This window comes from Scomber japonicus, chromosome 14 (assembly GCF_027409825.1).
Source record: "Scomber japonicus isolate fScoJap1 chromosome 14, fScoJap1.pri, whole genome shotgun sequence".
NCBI classification, from domain to species: domain Eukaryota; kingdom Metazoa; phylum Chordata; class Actinopteri; order Scombriformes; family Scombridae; genus Scomber; species Scomber japonicus.
In genome coordinates, this window is record NC_070591.1 from 1,852,620 (window position 1) to 1,871,826 (window position 19,207).

The following is a 19,207-nucleotide window of genomic DNA, read 5'->3' on the forward strand; positions in this document are numbered from 1 at the left end:
CCAGCACAATCTTCTCACACATCAAGACATCCAGGAGCCTCCACATCATGTGTCACATCCCAGTCTTCTGCTGGATCACTGCTACAGTTCTGGACCACATGTTGACTACAGACCTGAGAGGAGAGCTGCCCAAGACCCTGACTGACATGTACTCACACTTCCTGCTGGTTCAGACAAAGAGGAAGAAGAACAAGTATGATGAGGGACATGAGACAAGTCCACAGGAGCTGACGGAGGCTGACAGGAACCTTCTTCTGAAGCTGGGGAGGCTGGCGTTTGAACAGCTGGAGAAAGGAAACATCATGTTCTACCAAGAAGACCTGGAGCAGTGTGGTCTTGATGTCACAGAGGCCTCGGTGTTATCAGGAGTTTGTACAGAGATCTTCAAAAGAGAGAGTGTGATCTTCCAGAAATCAGTCTACAGCTTTGTTCATCTGAGTGTTCAGGAGTTTCTGGCTGCAGTCTACATGTACCACTGTTACACCAGCAGCAACACAGAGGTACTGGAGGACTTCCTGGGAAGATACTACATTTACTCATCTCTGGATGAGTTCCTGATGAGAGCCATGGTTAGATCGCTTAAAAGTAAAAATGGCCACCTGGACCTGTTTGTCCGCTTCCTTCATGGCCTCTCTCTGGAGTCCAACCAGAGTCTCTTAGGAGGCCTGCTGGGTCAGACAGACAACAGTCCGGAAACCATCCAGAGAGTCATCAACAACCTGAAGCAGATGAACAGTGAGGATATCTCTCCTGACAGAAGCATCAACAAACTGAAGGAGATGAACAGTGGTGATATCTCTCCTGACAGAAGCATCAACATCTTCCACTGTCTGATGGAGATGAACGACCGCTCAGTACATCAGGAGATCCAAGAGTTCCTGAAGTCAGAGAACAGATCAGAGAAGGAACTCTCTGAGATCCACTGCTCAGCTCTGGCCTACATGCTGCAGATGTCAGAGGAGGTTCTGGATGAGTTTAACCTGGAGAAGTACAACACATCAGAGGAGGGACGACGGAGACTGATCCCAGCTGTGAGGAACTGCAGAAAGGCTCGGTAAGTCCAGATGTGATTAACATTATAAATCAGTGTAGATTAGTAGTTTAGTTCTTCAAATATAAATAATATAAAATTCTTATTATTATTAAAATAGTGCTCTACTTGTTTCTAGATGAAATAACTTGTCAGTTATATTTAGTCTCAGATGTTCTTGAGGTGTTTAAATGTTGTTAGTTTAAATAATGTTGATGTTTAATTCAGACATTTTCTTATAAACACATTAAATAGGTCATGAATGTATTTCTTATTTATTTCTAGTAATTATTGGATTTTACAGTTTTTTCTTCTCTTTCTCTTCCTTTGTGTGTTGGGGGATTCATTCAAACCTGGTGAAACACATGAAGGACTTTAGAGGTTGTGGTTGAGGTTTTATTACAGCAGCATTTTATCACCACATATATCAGTATTTTACAGTTATCAGTGAAAGCAGTAAAGTTATTATTACATGATATATAATCAGCCATACAGATAATACCTGATTTTATTTTGCAGGCTTTAAAATAAAATCTGAATCATTTTTGATCTGTTTCTGAATTGAACTGTATTTATTTTATTTTTAAATTCCAGTATGTAGTCATCAAATACATACCACATTAAAGCTCAATGTTATATTTTAATGCTGATACCCTGATAACATCTTTCTGATGACATCATGTTCAAATAATTCAACCTGATTGGTTTGTTCATTGTGTTTGTGCTGAATCAGTTGTTCAGATTCTCAGAAAAGAAAGTGGACAACTAAACATCTAAATATTGAATCCATTCATATTTAATGATGTACAGGTGTAATATTGTCAGGTCATTAGTTTCATTAGTGTTTGTGAACAGTCAGTAAATGTAGCTGCTTATGGATGTGAACCTGACAGCAGCAGGTAGCAAAGAGAGATGAGTTTTCTCAACTGGAACTGTTCACTAAATATCTAAATATCCTGCAATCACAACTTGTAAACAGTTTTTTTTCCTTTTATTATTAAATGTTTTTTTAATTGAATATGTTAGTTAGCTAACGTTAACCAACATTAACCTCCGTAAAGAACTGGTCATACAAGACTAAAAGATGATCTGAACCACTGAAGATCAAATGTTCATCAAAAATAGTGAATGTCAAACTGTTTGATCATCAAATGCATGAAGTAAATATAAAGTTTCCTCTTTCATGATAACATATGTTGTAATATTTGTGTCACTACAGACTGTCTGGCTGTGGACTCTCAGAGACTCACTGTGAAGCTTTGGCCTCAGCTCTGAAGTCCAACCCTCATCTGACAGATCTGAACCTGAGTGGAAACAAACTGTCTGATTCATCAGTGGAGCGTCTGTCTGCTGGACTGGAGAGTCCAAACTGTAGACTGGAGACTCTGATGTGAGTTCACTGACTGTAGCTTTGGTAGATTTATTTCTATTTATTAAATTCAAATTCTTTAGTGAAGTTTCAAATGTTTGGTTCATAATTTTCAGGATTTGTTGAACACAAATGTGTAGAATGTAAATGTTTTCAGGAATTTAAAATCCACAGTCTTGTTGTGAGTAAAAATGACTTCCAGAGTGTAAACTAATATGAGGCTTCAGCAGTCTGAGTTCCACATATCAAGTAAGTATGTTTGTGTTTCTTCAGTGTTTCCTTGCTGAGCTGCAGTGGAGGGATCCAAACTCAAAGAGGGAATTTAGTTCTAAATATTCTGAAACTTTGAGTCACACCAATCAAGTGTGAGTCTACCAGACTGTCAAAGCCTCATATTAGCTTCAACTGGACTTATTACACACACACACACACACACACTCACACACAAACACACACAACACACACACACACACACACACAAACAGAAAAACACATTTTCTAAACTTCTACATTTATTCTTTATTCAGATTGGAGAGATGCAGTTTGTCAAAGATCAGCTGTGGTTATCTGGCCTCAGCTCTGAAGGACAACCCCTCCCATCTGAGAGAGCTGGATCTGGGCTGGACCTACCTGGAGAATTCAGACGTGAAGCAGCTGTTTGGTTTTCTGAAGAGTCCACACTGCAAACTGGAGACTCTGAGGTCAGTTCACTGACTGTCTGTGATAATGCGAAAACTGTGTGTCAGTTGATCGGCAAAGATGAATAAAATCAGGAGTTTTGTCTTAATACATGTTTTAATACAAGCTCGGTGCAGGTCTGCATTCCTTATACTGTGTCAGAGAGGGTCAGATATCTTCATTCCAGTCTATTATGCTGTGAACAGCATGGCTATGAAAATACATACTAACATTCTGTTACTATTGTTGATCTTAATGTTTAACAACTGAACCTAATTTATGTTCATACATAACTTACATAATGAGGATCACTTGTTTCAACTTAATTTATTTGAATGTTTTCATGTTTTTACTGTACAAAGTGTAGTGTGTAGTTATAAAAGATTGTTAAAGAAAATGTAGAAAATGTCCACTGCTAGTTGTTAAAGTGAAGTTTATAATTGTTGGTAAAGAGTCACATCTGTATACAGAAGATCCTCTCAACTAATATCTGTTTGAAACTGATCAAGTTTACTTGATGGAGAGATATTTCTTTATTTTCTATAATGTGTTTTAATGAATAATTGATCATTGATATTGATCCTTCAGAAAACACACACACACACACACACACACACACACACACACACACATATATATATATATATACATTTTCTAAACGTGTACATTTAAATCTTCTTCAGCTCTGAACAGATTATGAAACATTTAATAATTTCAAACATGAACTTTGTTTCTAAACTGACTTCATTTATTCTTTATTCAGATTGTGGCGCTGCAGTCTGTCGAAGCTCAGCTGTGATTATCTGGCCTCAGCTCTGAAGTGCAACCCCTCCCATCTGAGAGAGCTGGATCTGAGATTAAACTACCTGAAGGATTCAGACGTGAAGCAGCTGATTGATCTTCAGCAGAGTCCAGACTGCAGACTGGAGACTCTGGAGTGAGTAGAGAGTTGGAGTCAGTCTGTGCTGGTTTCAGCAGTTTAGTATTAAACACAGTCAGTATCAAAGCAAAGATCCAGTATTTCCTGGTGAAGCTCCAACCTTCTCAGTGCTGCTTTCCTCAGTGAAGCTGTGAGAGGAGAATGGTGACAGGCTTCAGGATTGGACAGAAAGACAGAGAGAGAGAGAACAGTCAGCCAATCAGATGAGCCAGAAGCTTGTTGTGATCATGTGTTTGAGTTGATGTGAAGACGACTGTTGTTGTTGTGTTGATGTCTGCAGGAAATAAAGCTGGATTACATCTGACAGCCTTACAAGATGTATAGAAACAGTGATCCTCATCATCAAATCTGATCTCAAAGTGTTTGTTCTCTCATTTCAACACTAAACTATTGATCAGTTCATCTTTGTCAGAGCTCTAAGATCAGTCTGACTGCAACCTGCAAATCACTGGCTCTGATTTCACACAAGCATCATTACGTTTAGTAACCATGTGGTCTTTATACAGACCAGAACCTCTGCTGAAGTCCAGGAATCACAGCAGCTGTTTAGCTGAGAGCTCTGACTGATTGTCATGTGATGATTTAACAGCAGGAAACATCTTCAAATCCCACAGAGACTCTGTAGCTTTAAACTTTGATAAGAGTTGACATGTATCAGCAGTAAATCCATCAGTAAACTGATGAGTGAATGTCTCTGTTTCTGCAGTAATGATGTGTTCATGACTCTCTGCACTTTATTTCCTCTGTGTACTTGAGTGAAATCTGCAGAGGAAACACACTTGATAGTAAAAGTGTGTGCAGGTGTGTGAGCTTGGAGCTCAGTGTGTTCACTCCAACACGTTAACATGAGAGCTGAAAGGAAGCAAGCTACGCTGCACAGCTGTTCCACTTCTGGTCTGAACAGGACTGAAGTCCCTGCTGCTCTTTATACTGGATGTGCTGCATCACTGACTGACAGCTGCTGAAGTGAGTCTCACTAAACACTTATTTATCTCCCTGTTCTTTCTTCTTCTCTTATCAGATGGTCATGATCTCTGTCAGAGTGAGAGTGAACATCCAGGAGTGTTGAGAGAGGATCAGCTGGATCCTGATGATCCATCTGGAGTCTGGATCTGGATTTCATCGTCTTCACTTAAGTCTCTTAACTGACTACAAAGTGAACAGTTATCTCTGGATTTAGCTGAAGTCAGCACTTTACAGATTAGTTCTACATGAGCTGTTTGATGCAGAAAAGATAAAAACAGGTGTTATAAGTCAGACTGTGAGCCTGGGCTCATATTTATCAAGCGTCTCAGAATCACACTGAGAGTTAACGAGGACTAAAACTAATGAATGAAGCAGAAGAGAATTGACTGTGACTTTCAGCAGGAGAAGGATTACTGCTGGGAGAGAGTGAGACGTGGCTGTTTTACCACAGTCAGAGCAGCAGAGTAGAAATAATGATGACGTGATGTAGTTTTCTCACAGTCTCAGCTGGAAATATTAAACAGTGGTCATTTGGTATATTATGTGTATAGACAGGTAACCAGGCAGGTAACTTACCAAGGTTATGGAACATGCAGGTCAAATCATATCCTGCTTCTGTTCATAACAACATCAAGCCTGTGCTGAACAACTTTGTATTTATTGATTCCAGTCTAAGTTTTGATGATCATATCAGCAGCTGGTCCAGTCCTGTTTCCACCATTAAAACATATTAAAATAATATCTATAAAACTAACACAGAACACTGCTGCTGTCACACTTGAACTCAAACCAGGAACAGAGATCATATTGTTAAAGTAATGAAACATCAGATGGTTGTTTATCATTTGTCAGGAGGAAAATGAACAAGTTGAAATAAGTGAGAATGAAAATATTGTGGAGGAAATGTGAGCCTGTTAACAAAGCTTCAGCTGTTATGGTAAGCTCCTCCCCAACTGCTCCCAGCTGTGTTTAATGTTAGAGCAATGACACAAGATGGGATCCATCCCAGCATGCATCATAAGAGCTAGTAACCTCTTCATGCTGGTGACCCTCTACTGTGTGGAAAGTGTGTCACTCACTCTACCATGTGATTCAGTGTGTTCAGTGTTTTGATTTTGACTTTGTATTGAAATGTTTTAATATTATTAAATCTTACTTTTTACTCCATATGCTGAATATTGATTGTATTGATTGTAGATTTTAAAACATTGGTGCTTTAATTAGTTTGCAGTATTTAACGCTCAGAGTTGATAATTAGTTGTATTCTGTATATTTTCATGAGCATTTATTTCCTTTTTTTTAATTATAGAGTATATTATGAGAAGTTATAAGTGTAATGCCTATATGTATATAATTGATTGACTAGGCAGAATGTATTTACCAAAGAATGATAATCATATTTACTCTTTGATGGTTTTAAGATGACTTGATGTGTGTTTAGTTATTCATATTCACTGTTTTCATTTTTAAAAAATCAGCATTCATACATATTGCTGTATTCATTATATTCTATAAAATGTTCTCCTGGATCATTAAGTTGTGATTTTAAATGTCTTTTTCCCCACAAATAAAATCTACTGCTGAACTTTGACCTGTTGTCCTCATTCGTATAAATGCTTTTTTTCTGCCACCTCGTGGTCGAAAAAGCACATTACAGGTTAAAAATCAGAGCAAAAAGTCAATCAACAGCTGATCTCCAGTCAAAAGAGGAGCAAAGGTACAAAACCTCATCAGACGTTATGGTTGAAACTTGTTTATTTACAGTGTTGGGAGGGTTACTGATCACATGTCCTAAAATGTAATCTGTAATGTATTCCCTTGGATTACTCAAGTAAAGTAATGTATTCTAAATACTTTTAGATGACTTTTAGCTTACTACTAAATCATCTATTGAACGTGTTTATCTGGGACACTGATTTTAGTTAACACTTGCTTTAGAGAACGATCTTATTTCTGTCTTCAGAGAAAAAGTTATGCAAATATACAAAACACAAATGTGGTACGTTTTGTCCTGCAACTGATACTATTTAAAGAAAATGGCTTCCAAGAGTCAACAATCTTCAATTTATTTTATCTTCATTAATTTACACAGCTCAGAAATGAGGGAAATTTAAATTAAAAGTATTGATGAAGAAAAGATTGGGCTCCAGCAGCAAGTTCGCGCCCTCTAGAAAGTAGTGCAGTCTGTCGCAATAGCACAGTTCAACCACTAGATGGCGACAGAAACCGTGTGTCCGCATTGAGGAGGACGCGGCAGCTATCTGCTCTTCATCCCTCATGGAAATAAATGGAAACTAGCTTGAATCTGACTTGAAGCTGTTACTAGGAATATTATGAGACCAGACACAACTTTTAACCATGAAAACAGCGAAGGTAAGACATCATTTGTAGTTGTACATTTACAATGGGAAGTTTGTTTGGATGAATATATTCGTGCTTGTTTAACTGCCCTGAGACGTTTTTAATCTATAGGGGGCGCTGTTTCCCCTCCGGCGGCTCTCAGGCTTCAGAGGTTAATAGTTACCGGGTTAATGTCTCCGTTGTTTTGTCTCCACTCCTCACCTAATGGTTATAACTTACATCACCAGACCGGCTAGCTAACGCTAATTAGCCAACTTAAATGAAGATGCTTGTTCTAACCAGACGTGGAGTCTGAAAGCAGCTTGTTGATGGTAAACAAAGCTGTCACTGCACTCTGATGTTGCTTCTCTACCAGGTGTGTAGGTGAAATGTTCTCTGTATTTTCATGACAAAAAAGCATTGTGTATGTGTGTGTGTGTGTGTGTGTGTGTGTGTGTGTGTTTGTGTGTGTGTGTGCTTTACTGTGCATATGTTTGTGTGTGTCTGTGTGTGTGTGTGTGTGTGTGCTTTACTGTGCATGTGTGTGTGTGTGTGTGCTTTACTGTGCATATGTGTGTGTGTGTGTGTGCTTTACTGTGCATATATATGTGTGTGTGTGTGTGTGTGTGTGTGTGTACGCTTTACTGTGCATATGTGTGTGTGTGTGTGTGTGTTTGTGTGTGTGTGTGCTTTACTGTGCATATTTGTGTGTGTGCTTTACTGTGCATATGTGTGTGTGTGTGTGTGTGTGTGTGTCTGTGTGTTTGCGCTTTACTGTGCATATGTGTGTGTGTGTGTGTGTGTGTGTGCTTTACTGTGCATATGTGTGTGTGTGTGTGTGTGTCTGTGTGTGTGCGCTTTACTGTGCATATGTGTGCGTGTGTGTGTGTGCTTTACTGTGCGTGTGTGTGTGTGTGCGCTTACCTGTGCGTGTGTGTGTGTGTGTGCGCGCGCTTTACTGTATATGTGTGTGTGTGTGTGTGTGTGCGTGTGTGTGTGTATGTTTGTGTGTGTGCTTTACTGTGTGTGTGTGTGTGTGTGTTGCTGCTGACTTCAAAGTGTATTTAAATGAATAAATGTGATGTTGTTTTCTTCATGTTGGAGTAAAGTTGATAGTGTGAGTCTCTCAGTCAGTGATGATGAATTATATCTCAGAGGAAATCACTTCTAAAAAGTCTCAGCAGTGAAATAATCAGTCAGGTTGTTTATTTAAAGTCTCATCAGCCAAAACCAGTTTCTCCTCTTCCTTCAGCTGGATGTGTGTTTTACTGTGTGTGTGTGTGTGTGTGTGTGTGTGTGTGTGTGTGTGTGTGTGTGTGTGTGTGTGTGTGTGTGTGTGTGTGTGTGTGTGTGTGTGTGTGTGTGTGTGTGTGTGTGTGTGTGTACTCTGATGTTTCCTCACAGTGACTCCAGGCTCGCTGCCCTCTGCTTTCACTCCTCCTCATCCTTTCTTTCTTTAAGTCACATCTTCATTCAGCAGCCTCTGATAGTCACCTGACTGTTGTTTCTTCAGGAGCTCCGAAGTATCTATAAACCCTCTACAGCAGGGGAGTCAAACATGAGGTCCATGGGCCAGAACCGGCCTGCCAAGGGGTCCAATCCAGCCCACTTTACTTCCTGTCTTCTTTTCCTTCCTGTCTTCTTTTTAATGATCCGGCCCACATCAGGAAAATATTCACACCCCTTCACAATGGAATACACACACCAAGACAAACACACACTAAGTAAAGAAGGGTGGAGTGCATTTAGACGCCATTTCACAGTCATCAGAGCAGAAGGAGGAAAACAGCAAGTCTGAGGCAGGTGAGTGTTAATATCAGGACTGTAAATAATGATTACTGTCATTATTGATCAATCTGATGATTATTTATCACATTCATTGTTTAGTTGATTAAAGTGTGTCAGAATAATGTGAAATGACAGAGTTTGAGGCGTTGAAACATTGTTTCCTGTTGTTGTTTTCCTGGTTTGTGCGTCCTCACAGCGATGTAACGTGACTCGCTGCTGAGCTCTAAATAGAGAGAAGTCACAGTTAAGAAGCACACACATGTTTATCTGAAGTCTGTTTGTTGGATTTAAACCAGAGTCAAAGTTTCTCTTTGTGATGACTAGAAAACACACATGGTTGTAGTTAAAGTCATGTCAACTAATAAGAAGCTACTAAGTTGAGAGGCAGGACTGGGTTTATTATACTGTGTATGTGTGTGTGTCTCCAGTGTTACTGGTTTACCTCTCAGACTCCAGAAGATGAAGAAAGAGGAGGAAGAGGAGGACGGAGCAGAGTCTGTAATATCCAGCTGTCTGTCTATGAAGAGTGACCAGTCTAAAGAGCATCCTCTAGTCTTCAGTAATGAACCTGGACCCTCAGACACAAAGTAAGAGACTGTTTCTACTGTAAACTGACCTGAAGATGATTCAGTTTAATATCATTTGATTGACTGCATTATTTCTTTGTTTATATCTTTCATTTAGTGGAAAGAGTGTTTGATGCTGTTCTGAAATATTTATTAGTAGCTTGAACCAATATTTAATACAGGTTAAGTTGCAGAGGTCAGATAGTTTAGTTTTCTTTGTAGACATGAACAAGTTAATGTGACAGTCCAGCATCAGCAGCAGTGTCTTTAGTTTAAGTGCCAGTAAATCAATGATTATATGAACACTTTGTATTTGCATCCTGGTTTTCACTTCAGAGTTTTATATATCTTTGTGTCCCTGTACAGAGACAGAGACAGGGTTGGTATTGGATTTACTAACAAGTCAAACTGTGTCTGTCCTTATTTACTAAAGGACTGCAGCAGCAGGTACAATGTTTGGTCTCATGTAATACAGACTGTGTCTTAACGTGTTCCTGTTCAAAGACACTAAATATGGGAGGAGGTCATGTAAATGTATAGAAACAGCCTGCTGCAGCTGATTTATCACTGCAGACTGACCACTGCAGCAGAGGAAACTGAGTCTCATGTTTAACGTTTGGGAAAAGTCAAATGTGTCAAAGTGTTGTATCACACTCACACAGAGGGAGAGAGACTATAGCAGAAAAAGAGAGAGAAACACTCATGAAAAGATGCATTATGAAGATATTTAGCAGAGCTCTCTGTTCAGCAGCACAACACAAAAGAGCAGCAGTCTGTTATTTTTCACTAGTGGACTTTTCTGTTTGGCTCAGTTTCCTCCTGCTTATTGTTCCTGACTTTTAATGGATCAGAGTAGCTTAAAGGAGCCTGTGGAGTTTTCTAACAGACTAAAGTCATGTTCACATTGACTTACTTACTAAAACACATTGTGTGTCTCCTTGTGGTCGAACTAATGTGTTGAATCCACTTCCCTCCTCATCAAACATCTATTTTAAATCCTGCATTGTTTACATCCATGTTTACTAGCTTGCAGTCCTCTTCTTCTTCTCTGTTTAATTACTGTTGAACTCTTGTATTCTTACTATATATTATTTAATTTCAAATTGAATGTGTTGAATCTCGGAGTCTGAAGAACAGAAACTGTGTAAGTAAATACACTGACAGTCTGGACTGTTTACCCCCCCCCCCCCCCTCCCCCCTATGGAACTCTCTCCCACCAGACATTCGCACTTCAGACTCTGTCTCCACCTTTAAATCCCGCCTGAAAGCGCACCTATTCAGAGTGGCCTACTCTATCTCCCATTAACTATGCAATCTTCATTCTTGTTTATTTATTGTACTAATGCACTTTGACGTCTCGTTCATATTGCCTTGTAAGGTGACCTTGAGTGCTTTGAAAGGCGCCTTTATATAAAATGCATTATTATTATTATTATTATTATTATTATGTGGGGAAAGAGCTGCATGCAGCTTGTGAGCTGTCGGTTGGCCTCCACTAATGTCATGTGACATAAAGAATGTGTTCATGTCCACAGAGAGAGGAAGAGGAGGGCTGTTTCTGTGGAGGAGCAGCTGTCCTGCTGTTCTTTGTGTCAGGACGTCCTGAAGGATCCAGTCTCTACCAGCTGTGGACACTGGTTCTGCAGACAGTGCATCACCTCATACTGGGACCAGTCTGCTTCATCAGGAGACTCCTCCTGTCCCCAGTGTGCAGAAAGATCCAGAACCAGACCTGGACTGCAGACAGACAGTCAGACCAGCACTGTACAAAGTAAGACTGAAGATCTGTCTGCTGATGTCATCATCTCTGAAAACAGGAATCTACCTCCTCTATCCTACTGAACATTAACAGTCACACTGATTTCTGTTTCATTCTACCTTTTTTCTTCTCTTTCAGCAGAAAGTGGTCTGCAGGAGGTTTTAGATGAACATCAGATCAGTCTGAGCAGCACATGTGAATGTGTGACTCAAGGAACTGATGAAGCAGGAACTAAAACCTTCCTCATCAGCATCTTCACTGAGGTCCACATCACAGAGGGACAGAGTGAAGAGGTTAATACCCAACATGAGGTGAGGCAGCTTGAAACAGCTTCCAAGATGAAGACCCTCCATGACGCTCCAATCAAGTGTCAGGACATCTTTAAAGTCTTACCTGACCAACAGAAACACATCAGAGTGGTTCTGATGAACGGCGTCGCTGGCGTTGGAAAAACCTTCTCAGTGCTGAAGTTCACTCTGGACTGGGCACAGCGCTCCAACAACCAAGATATCAGTCTGCTGATTCTGTTCTCGTTCAGGTCACTGAACTTGATCAAAGATAAGCAGTACAGTCTGCTCATGCTGATCCATGTTTTCTATCCAACATTACAAAAGCTCACAGCAGAGAAGCTCGCTGGCTGTAAAGTTTTGTTCATCTTTGACGGCCTGGATGAAAGCAGACTTTCACTGGATTTCAACAACAGTGAGGTCGTGTCTGATGTCACACAGAAGTCATCAGTCAGTGTGCTGCTGACAAGCCTCATCAAGGGGAAGCTGCTTCCCTCAGCTCTCATCTGGATAACTTCTCGACCTGCAGCAGCCAATCAGATCCCTCCTTCATGTGTTAGCAGGGTAACAGAAGTACGAGGCTTCACTGACGACCAGAAGGAGGAGTACTTCAGGAGGAGATTCAGTGATAAAAAGCAGTCCAGCACAATCATCTCACACATCAAGACATCCAGGAGCCTCCACATCATGTGTCACATCCCAGTCTTCTGCTGGATCACTGCTACAGTTCTGGACCACATGTTGACTCCAGACCAGAGAGGAGAGCTGCCCAAGACCCTGACTGACATGTACTCACACTTCCTGCTGGTTCAGACAAAGAGGAAGAAGAACAAGTATGATGAGGGACATGAGACGAGTCCACAGGAACTGACGGAGGCTGACAGGAACCTTCTTCTAAAGCTGGGGAGGCTGGCGTTTGAACAACTGGAGAAAGGAAACATCATGTTCTACCAAGAAGACCTGGAGCAGTGTGGTCTTGATGTCACAGAGGCCTCTGTGTTATCAGGAGTTTGTACACAGATCTTCAAAAGAGAGAGTGTGATCTTCCAGAAAACAGTCTACAGCTTTGTTCATCTGAGCGTTCAGGAGTTTCTGGCTGCAGTCTACATGTACCACTGTTACACCAGCAGGAAGACAAAGGTACTGAAGGACTTCCTGGGAGAACCAAAACCAAAGTCTTTCCTCGTGAAAGTTTCAGCTTATTTCGGAATCAATCCACCTGACAGTAATGATGATTTAACATCTCTGGATGACTTCCTGAAGAGAGCCATGGAGAAATCTCTCAGAAGTAAAAATGGCCACCTGGACCTGTTTGTCCGCTTCCTTCATGGCCTCTCTCTGGAGTCCAACCAGAGTCTCTTAGGAGGCCTGCTGGGTCAGACACACAACAGTCCAGAAACCATCCAGAGAGTCATCAACAACCTGAAGAAGATGAACAGTCGTTATATCTCTCCTGACAGAAGCATCAACATCTTCCACTGTCTGATGGAGATGAACGACCGCTCAGTACATCAGGAGATCCAAGAGTTCCTGAAGTCAGAGAACAGATCAGAGAAGGAACTCTCTGTGTTTGACTGCTCAGCTCTGGCCTACATGCTGCAGATGTCAGAGGAGGTTCTGGATGAGTTTGACCTGCAGAAGTACAACACATCAGAGGAGGGACGACTGAGACTGATCCCAGCTGTGAGGAACTGCAGAAAGGCTCAGTAAGTCCAGATGTGATTAACATTATAAATCAGTGTAGATTAGTAGTTTAGTTCTTCAAATATAAATAATATAAAATTCTTATTGTTAAAATAGTGCTCTACTTGTTTATAGCTGAATGAATCTTTTTAGACAGTCACACACACTCACACGCACACACACACACACACACACAGAAGGCAAGGCAAGGCAGTTTTATTTATATAGCGCATTTCATACACAATAGTTACTCAATGTGCTTTACATTAGGGCTGAACGATTGTAGGAAAAGATCTAATTGCGATTTTTCTGGCAGATATTGCGATTTCAATTTGATTCACGATTTCCTTTAAATCAAGCTTCAGTGCAATATTCACAATGTACACTAACATTAAAACATTAAATGCTATTATTCTAATGCAAGGGTAAAAACTAAAGACCAATGGTAGTTATTACAAATGAAGAACTAAAAGAGTCCTTAATTGTGTTCATTTAAAAAAAAAGAAGTTAAATAGAATACAAAACAATTCCAAAAAAACTAAACAATGCTAAATAAGTAATAAGAAAAACTAAATTCAACAATTCCAATAAAGGAAAAAAGGATCTTGTCCAACAGTCAAGTAGGTAGGTCAAGGTCAGTCTTTTATGGCTCAAGAGAGCTAGCTTATCTCGCAGCAGTTAACGTACTTTATTCAACCCTACTGTATATTAAGAAACCTGGACTATCTTTTTAAGTGAATTTGACAAGTAATGGTAATAAAATAAAACTCAAATACCTTTTTTTAAACAAAGGCTAACACCACAAGTCAGGGTGAAGTGCATAACAAATAAAATCCCAAAAGTACTTTTAACAATTAACAATAGTACTCTCTTCCCTGACATCTCTACATCACTCAGCATTTACACTCTGCGTACAGCTGTGGGATGGCAACCTGGTTGAAGTAGGTGCAGGAGGGAATCATATATCTTCTGTCCAGCGTGCGGACGAGGTTTTTAAATCTCACAGTGACATCTCTCGGTGTCTCCGCTGCTCTTATCATACGGAGTTACACTGGCAAAAAATGCTGTAATTTTGGTTTTCTTGGGGATTAAATCCCCTAACTCTGCTTCTGGTCAAGCTGAAGCTATTTCTGAATAATTATAATTAAGGAGCAGGTTAATACTGATTGGTTAGCGTGACCTGTCCAGGAGTAGCATGCCACTTCTGATTGGTGAGCTTGGCAGGATGGTAGGGAGGCGGCATGTATGTGTAAAATAGTTGACACAACAGATCCTGGGTCAGTCAGGAGCGCTGCAAAAACCACAGCTTTGGCAATCACATGATCGCGTTGTCTGAAATCGCAATTTCGATCAGAAAACAATAAATCGTTCAGCCCTACTTTACATAAAACAGAAAAACATGTCATTTGAGAAAGAGTAAAACATACAATTAACCCCACACCCCCATAATAAAAACAAAGTACAGAAAAATAGAAAGACATAAATAAAATGCTAGAATAGAGCATTAAATATAAGATTGCAGCACAAAATAATAGAAGACATACACATATTTAAATACAACTGACTTGCCTCATGGTGCTTTTCCATTACACAGTTCTAGCGCTACTCAACTCGACTCTACTCTGTTTTTTTTGTTTCCATTACAGATAGTACCTGGTACTTTTTATTATGAAAAAGTTAAAGAAATTAAAGAATAAACAAAATTAAATGTTAACATTTTATATGCTCATATATGCTGATATAGAACAGAGGTATTCAATTAAAATGCACTGAGGTCCAATTTGTGAACATTTCCTCAAGTGAAGATCCAGAACATCTTAATGTCCGTGTTATTTTTCAGGACCTTGAAGTAGCTTTGTAGTTCCATCAGCGTCTGTGTCTAGTGAGCAGATTATAGACAGTAAATAAATACAGTAGAATTCATTTATTAGGGTTTTTTTCTTATTTTATTTTATTAGTTTATTAGTCAGGGACAGTCCATATTAATAATTTTACTTTTAAACTTAAACCATAAACTTAATTTAACATCTAATAACTTTATAATAAAACATCTCAACACATATGAACTCTTTTCTCTGTGTATCTCACTGACAGTCGACTCTCTCCGCGTGTCCTAATGCACAGATTTGATTGGTTGATTAGCGTCAGGTGAGCAGATTGGCTAAGCACAGTGGTCTGTGAGTTTCTGAGGGCCGCTCCACTTTTACCGTAATAGCTGGAGAAGCTGCGCCCGTTAAAATAGAAACACTCTGACAAAATGTAATAATCCTCAATATTTCATCAGTTACAGGTCCAGATCCAGACCGCGGTCCGTCTATTAGTGACCTCTGCTCTAGAAGGCCCTGAAGGTTCCCCTCAAGGCTGGATTAGTAGCCATGGGGCGCTGAAGCTCATGCTCTGGTGAACTAACCACATCACACTGTGGCCTGTTAACCAATCATCACCCAGCTGTCAAATTGACAAATAAAACTGTCAATCTTAAGACTTTCTTGGAAACATTTATTTTATTCTAATCGGATAATGCTGCAGTCGGGTGGAAACTTTATAACTCCATATTTAGTTTTGGACATACAAGATTTCAAAGCTTTGTGTCATATTTCTGTGGAGCCTGACAAAAGAAGTGCACATTTCTTTTCTCCTATCATGGAGTGGCTCTTTCTGTTTAAGGGGTCTCAGGCCATGGTTCCTCTCTGCAAAATAATGAATGTCAAACTGTTTGATCATCAAATGCATGAAGTAAATATAAAGCGTCCTCTTTCATGATAACATATGTTGTAATATTTGTGTCATGACAGACTAAAGGACTGTGGACTCTCAGAGACTCACTGTGAAGTTTTGGCCTCAGCTCTGAAGTCCAACCCTCATCTGACACATCTGAGCCTGAGCTTCAACAAACTGTCTGATTCATCAGTGAAGCGTCTGTCTTCTGGACTGGAGAGTCCAAACTGTAGACTGAAGACTCTGAGGTGAGTTCACTGACTGTAGCTTTGGTAGATTTATTTCTATTTATTAAATTCAAATTCTTCAGTGAAGTTTCAAATGTTTGGTTCATAATTTTCAGGATTTGTTGAACACAAATGTGTAGAATGTAAATGTTTTCAGGGATTTAAAATCCACAGTCTTGTTGTGAGTAAAAATGACTTCCAGAGTGTAAACTAATATGAGGCTTCAGCAGTCTGAGTTCCACATATCAAGTAAGTATGTTTGTGTTTCTTCAGTGTTTCCTTGCTGAGCTGCAGTGGAGGGATCCAAACTCAAAGAGGGAATTTAGTTCTAAATATTCTGAAACTTTGAGTCACACTAATCAAGTGTGAGTCTACCAGACTGTCAAAGCCTCATATTAGCTTCAACTGGACTTATTACACACACACACACACACACACACACACAGACACACACACACACACACACACACACACACACAATGACAAATACACACTCATACATGTTGTGAAGTGTGTGTGTATTCATATGTTTCTGACACACTCACTTACACACAGACACACACTCATTCACACACAAACACATGCACACACACACATAGACAATTACACACACACACACACACACACACACACACACACACACTCACACACAGACACACACTCATACAAACACACACTCACACAAACAGACACATTTTCTAAACTTCTACATTTAAATCTTCTTCAGCTCTGAACAGATTATGAAACATTTAATAATTTCAAACATGAACTTTGTTTCTAAACTGACTTCATTTATTGTTTATTCAGATTGTGTGTCTGCAGTTTGTCAGAGATCAGCTGTGATTATCTGGCCTCAGCTCTGAAGGCCAACCCCTCCCATTTGAGAGATCTGGATCTGTGTGGAAACAACCTGCAGGAATCAGACGTGAAGCAGCTGATTGATCTTCAGCAGAGTCCAGACTGCAGACTGAAGACTCTGAGGTCAGTAGAGAGTTGGAGTCAGTCTGTGCTGGTTTCAGCAGTTTAGTATTAAACACAGTCAGTATCAAAGCAAAGATCCAGTATTTCCTGGTGAAGCTCCAACCTTCTCAGTGCTCAGCCAATCAGATGAGCCAGAAGCTTGTTGTGATCATGTGTTTGAGTTGATCAGTTCATCTTTGTCAGAGCTCTAAGATCAGTCTGACTGCAGCCTGCAAATCACTGGCTCTGATTTCACACAAGCATCATTACGTTTAGTAACCATGTGGTCTTTATACAGACCAGAACCTCTGCTGAAGTCCAGGAATCACAGCAGCTGTTTAGCTGAGAGCTCTGACTGATTGTCATGTGATGATTTAACAGCAGGAAACATCTTCAAATCCCACAGAGACTCTGTAGCTTTAAACTTTGATAAGAGTTGACATGTATCAGCAGTAAATCCATCAGTAAACTGATGAGTGAATGTCTCTGTTTCTGCAGTAATGATGTGTTCATGACTCTCAGCACTTTATTTCCTCTGTGTACTTGAGTGAAATCTGCAGAGGAAACACACTTGATAGTAAAAGTGTGTGCAGGTGTGTGAGCTTGGAGCTCAGTGTGTTCACTCCAACACGTTAACATGAGAGCTGAAAGGAAGCAAGCTACACTGCACAGCTGTTCCACTTCTGGTCTGAACAGGACTGAAGTCCCTGCTGCTCTTTATACTGGATGTGCTGCATCACTGACTGACAGCTGATCAAGTGAGTCTCATTTATGTCCTCTGTTCTTTCTTCTTCTCTCATCAGATGGAGGGTACTGGATTGATCTCTGTCAGAGTGAGAGAGAACATCCAGGAGTGTTGAGAGAGGATCAGCTGGATCCTGATGATCCATCTGGAGTCTGGATCTGGATTTTGTCGTCTTCACTTAAGTCTCTTAACTGACTCCAAACTGAACAGTTATCTCTGGATTTAGCTGAAGTCAGCACTTTACAGATGTTTTCTACATGAGCTGTTTGATGCAGAAAAGATAAAAACAGGTGTTATAAGTCAGACTGTGAGCCTGGGCTCATATTTATCAAGCGTCTCAGAATCACACTGAGAGTTAACGAGGACTAAAACTAATGAATGAAGCAGAAGAGAATTGACTGTGACTTTCAGCAGGAGAAGGATTACTGCTGGGAGAGAGTGAGACGTGGCTGTTTTACCACAGTCAGAGCAGCAGAGTAGAAATAATGATGACGTGTTGTAGTTTTCTCACAGTCTCAGCTGGAAATATGAAACAGTGGTCATTTGGTATATTATGTGTATAGACAGGTAACCAGGCAGGTAACTTACCAAGGTTATGGAACATGCAGGTCAAATCATATCCTGCTTCTGTTCATAACAACATCAAGCCTGTGCTGAAACAGTTTGTATTTTATGATTCCAGTTAAGTTTTGATGATCATATCAGCAGCTGGTACAGTCCTGTTTTCACCATTAAAACACATTAAAATAATATCTATAAAACTAACGCACAACGCTGATGAGGAAATTGTATCTGTCCATGTGGTGTAACTTAAATTTAAAGGGTTAAAATTTGAAAATGAATGTATGAATAACTTCACACATTATTTTTTTGTGGACCCAGCCATAACTAACACCATATCAACTAGTTTGTCATGATCTTACATTATAACTTTTATATTAAATAAAGCTAATGGAATACTATTGTTCTAAATATTACATTTCATCTGGTTACCATGGAGATCAGGAAACATTTACATGTTTTAAATGAAGTCATTATTAGTATAAGTCCACTTAAACACACTGTAGCTGATCACATATTTAATATCTATCATTCTTTTGTGGTTACACCATTTGACATTTTCAGGAGCATTCAGTCTGACTTTTGGTAAA

The 19,207-nt window shown here is 39.8% G+C and overlaps 1 protein-coding gene across 1 annotated transcript; it reads left to right on the top strand.

Annotated features, from left to right (window-relative positions):
• The first annotated feature begins 299 nt into the window (after positions 1-299).
• On the top strand, positions 300-18,322 carry LOC128373190 (ribonuclease inhibitor-like). The gene is made up of 7 exons (XM_053333486.1): positions 300-398; positions 761-1,054; positions 2,250-2,420; positions 2,927-3,100; positions 3,841-4,014; positions 17,159-17,332; positions 18,115-18,322. The coding sequence occupies exons 1-7, from the start codon at positions 340-342 to the stop codon at positions 18,131-18,133; spliced, it is 1,065 nt and encodes a 354-aa protein (XP_053189461.1). The 5' UTR covers positions 300-339; the 3' UTR covers positions 18,134-18,322.
• Positions 18,323-19,207: the final 885 nt, after the last annotated feature.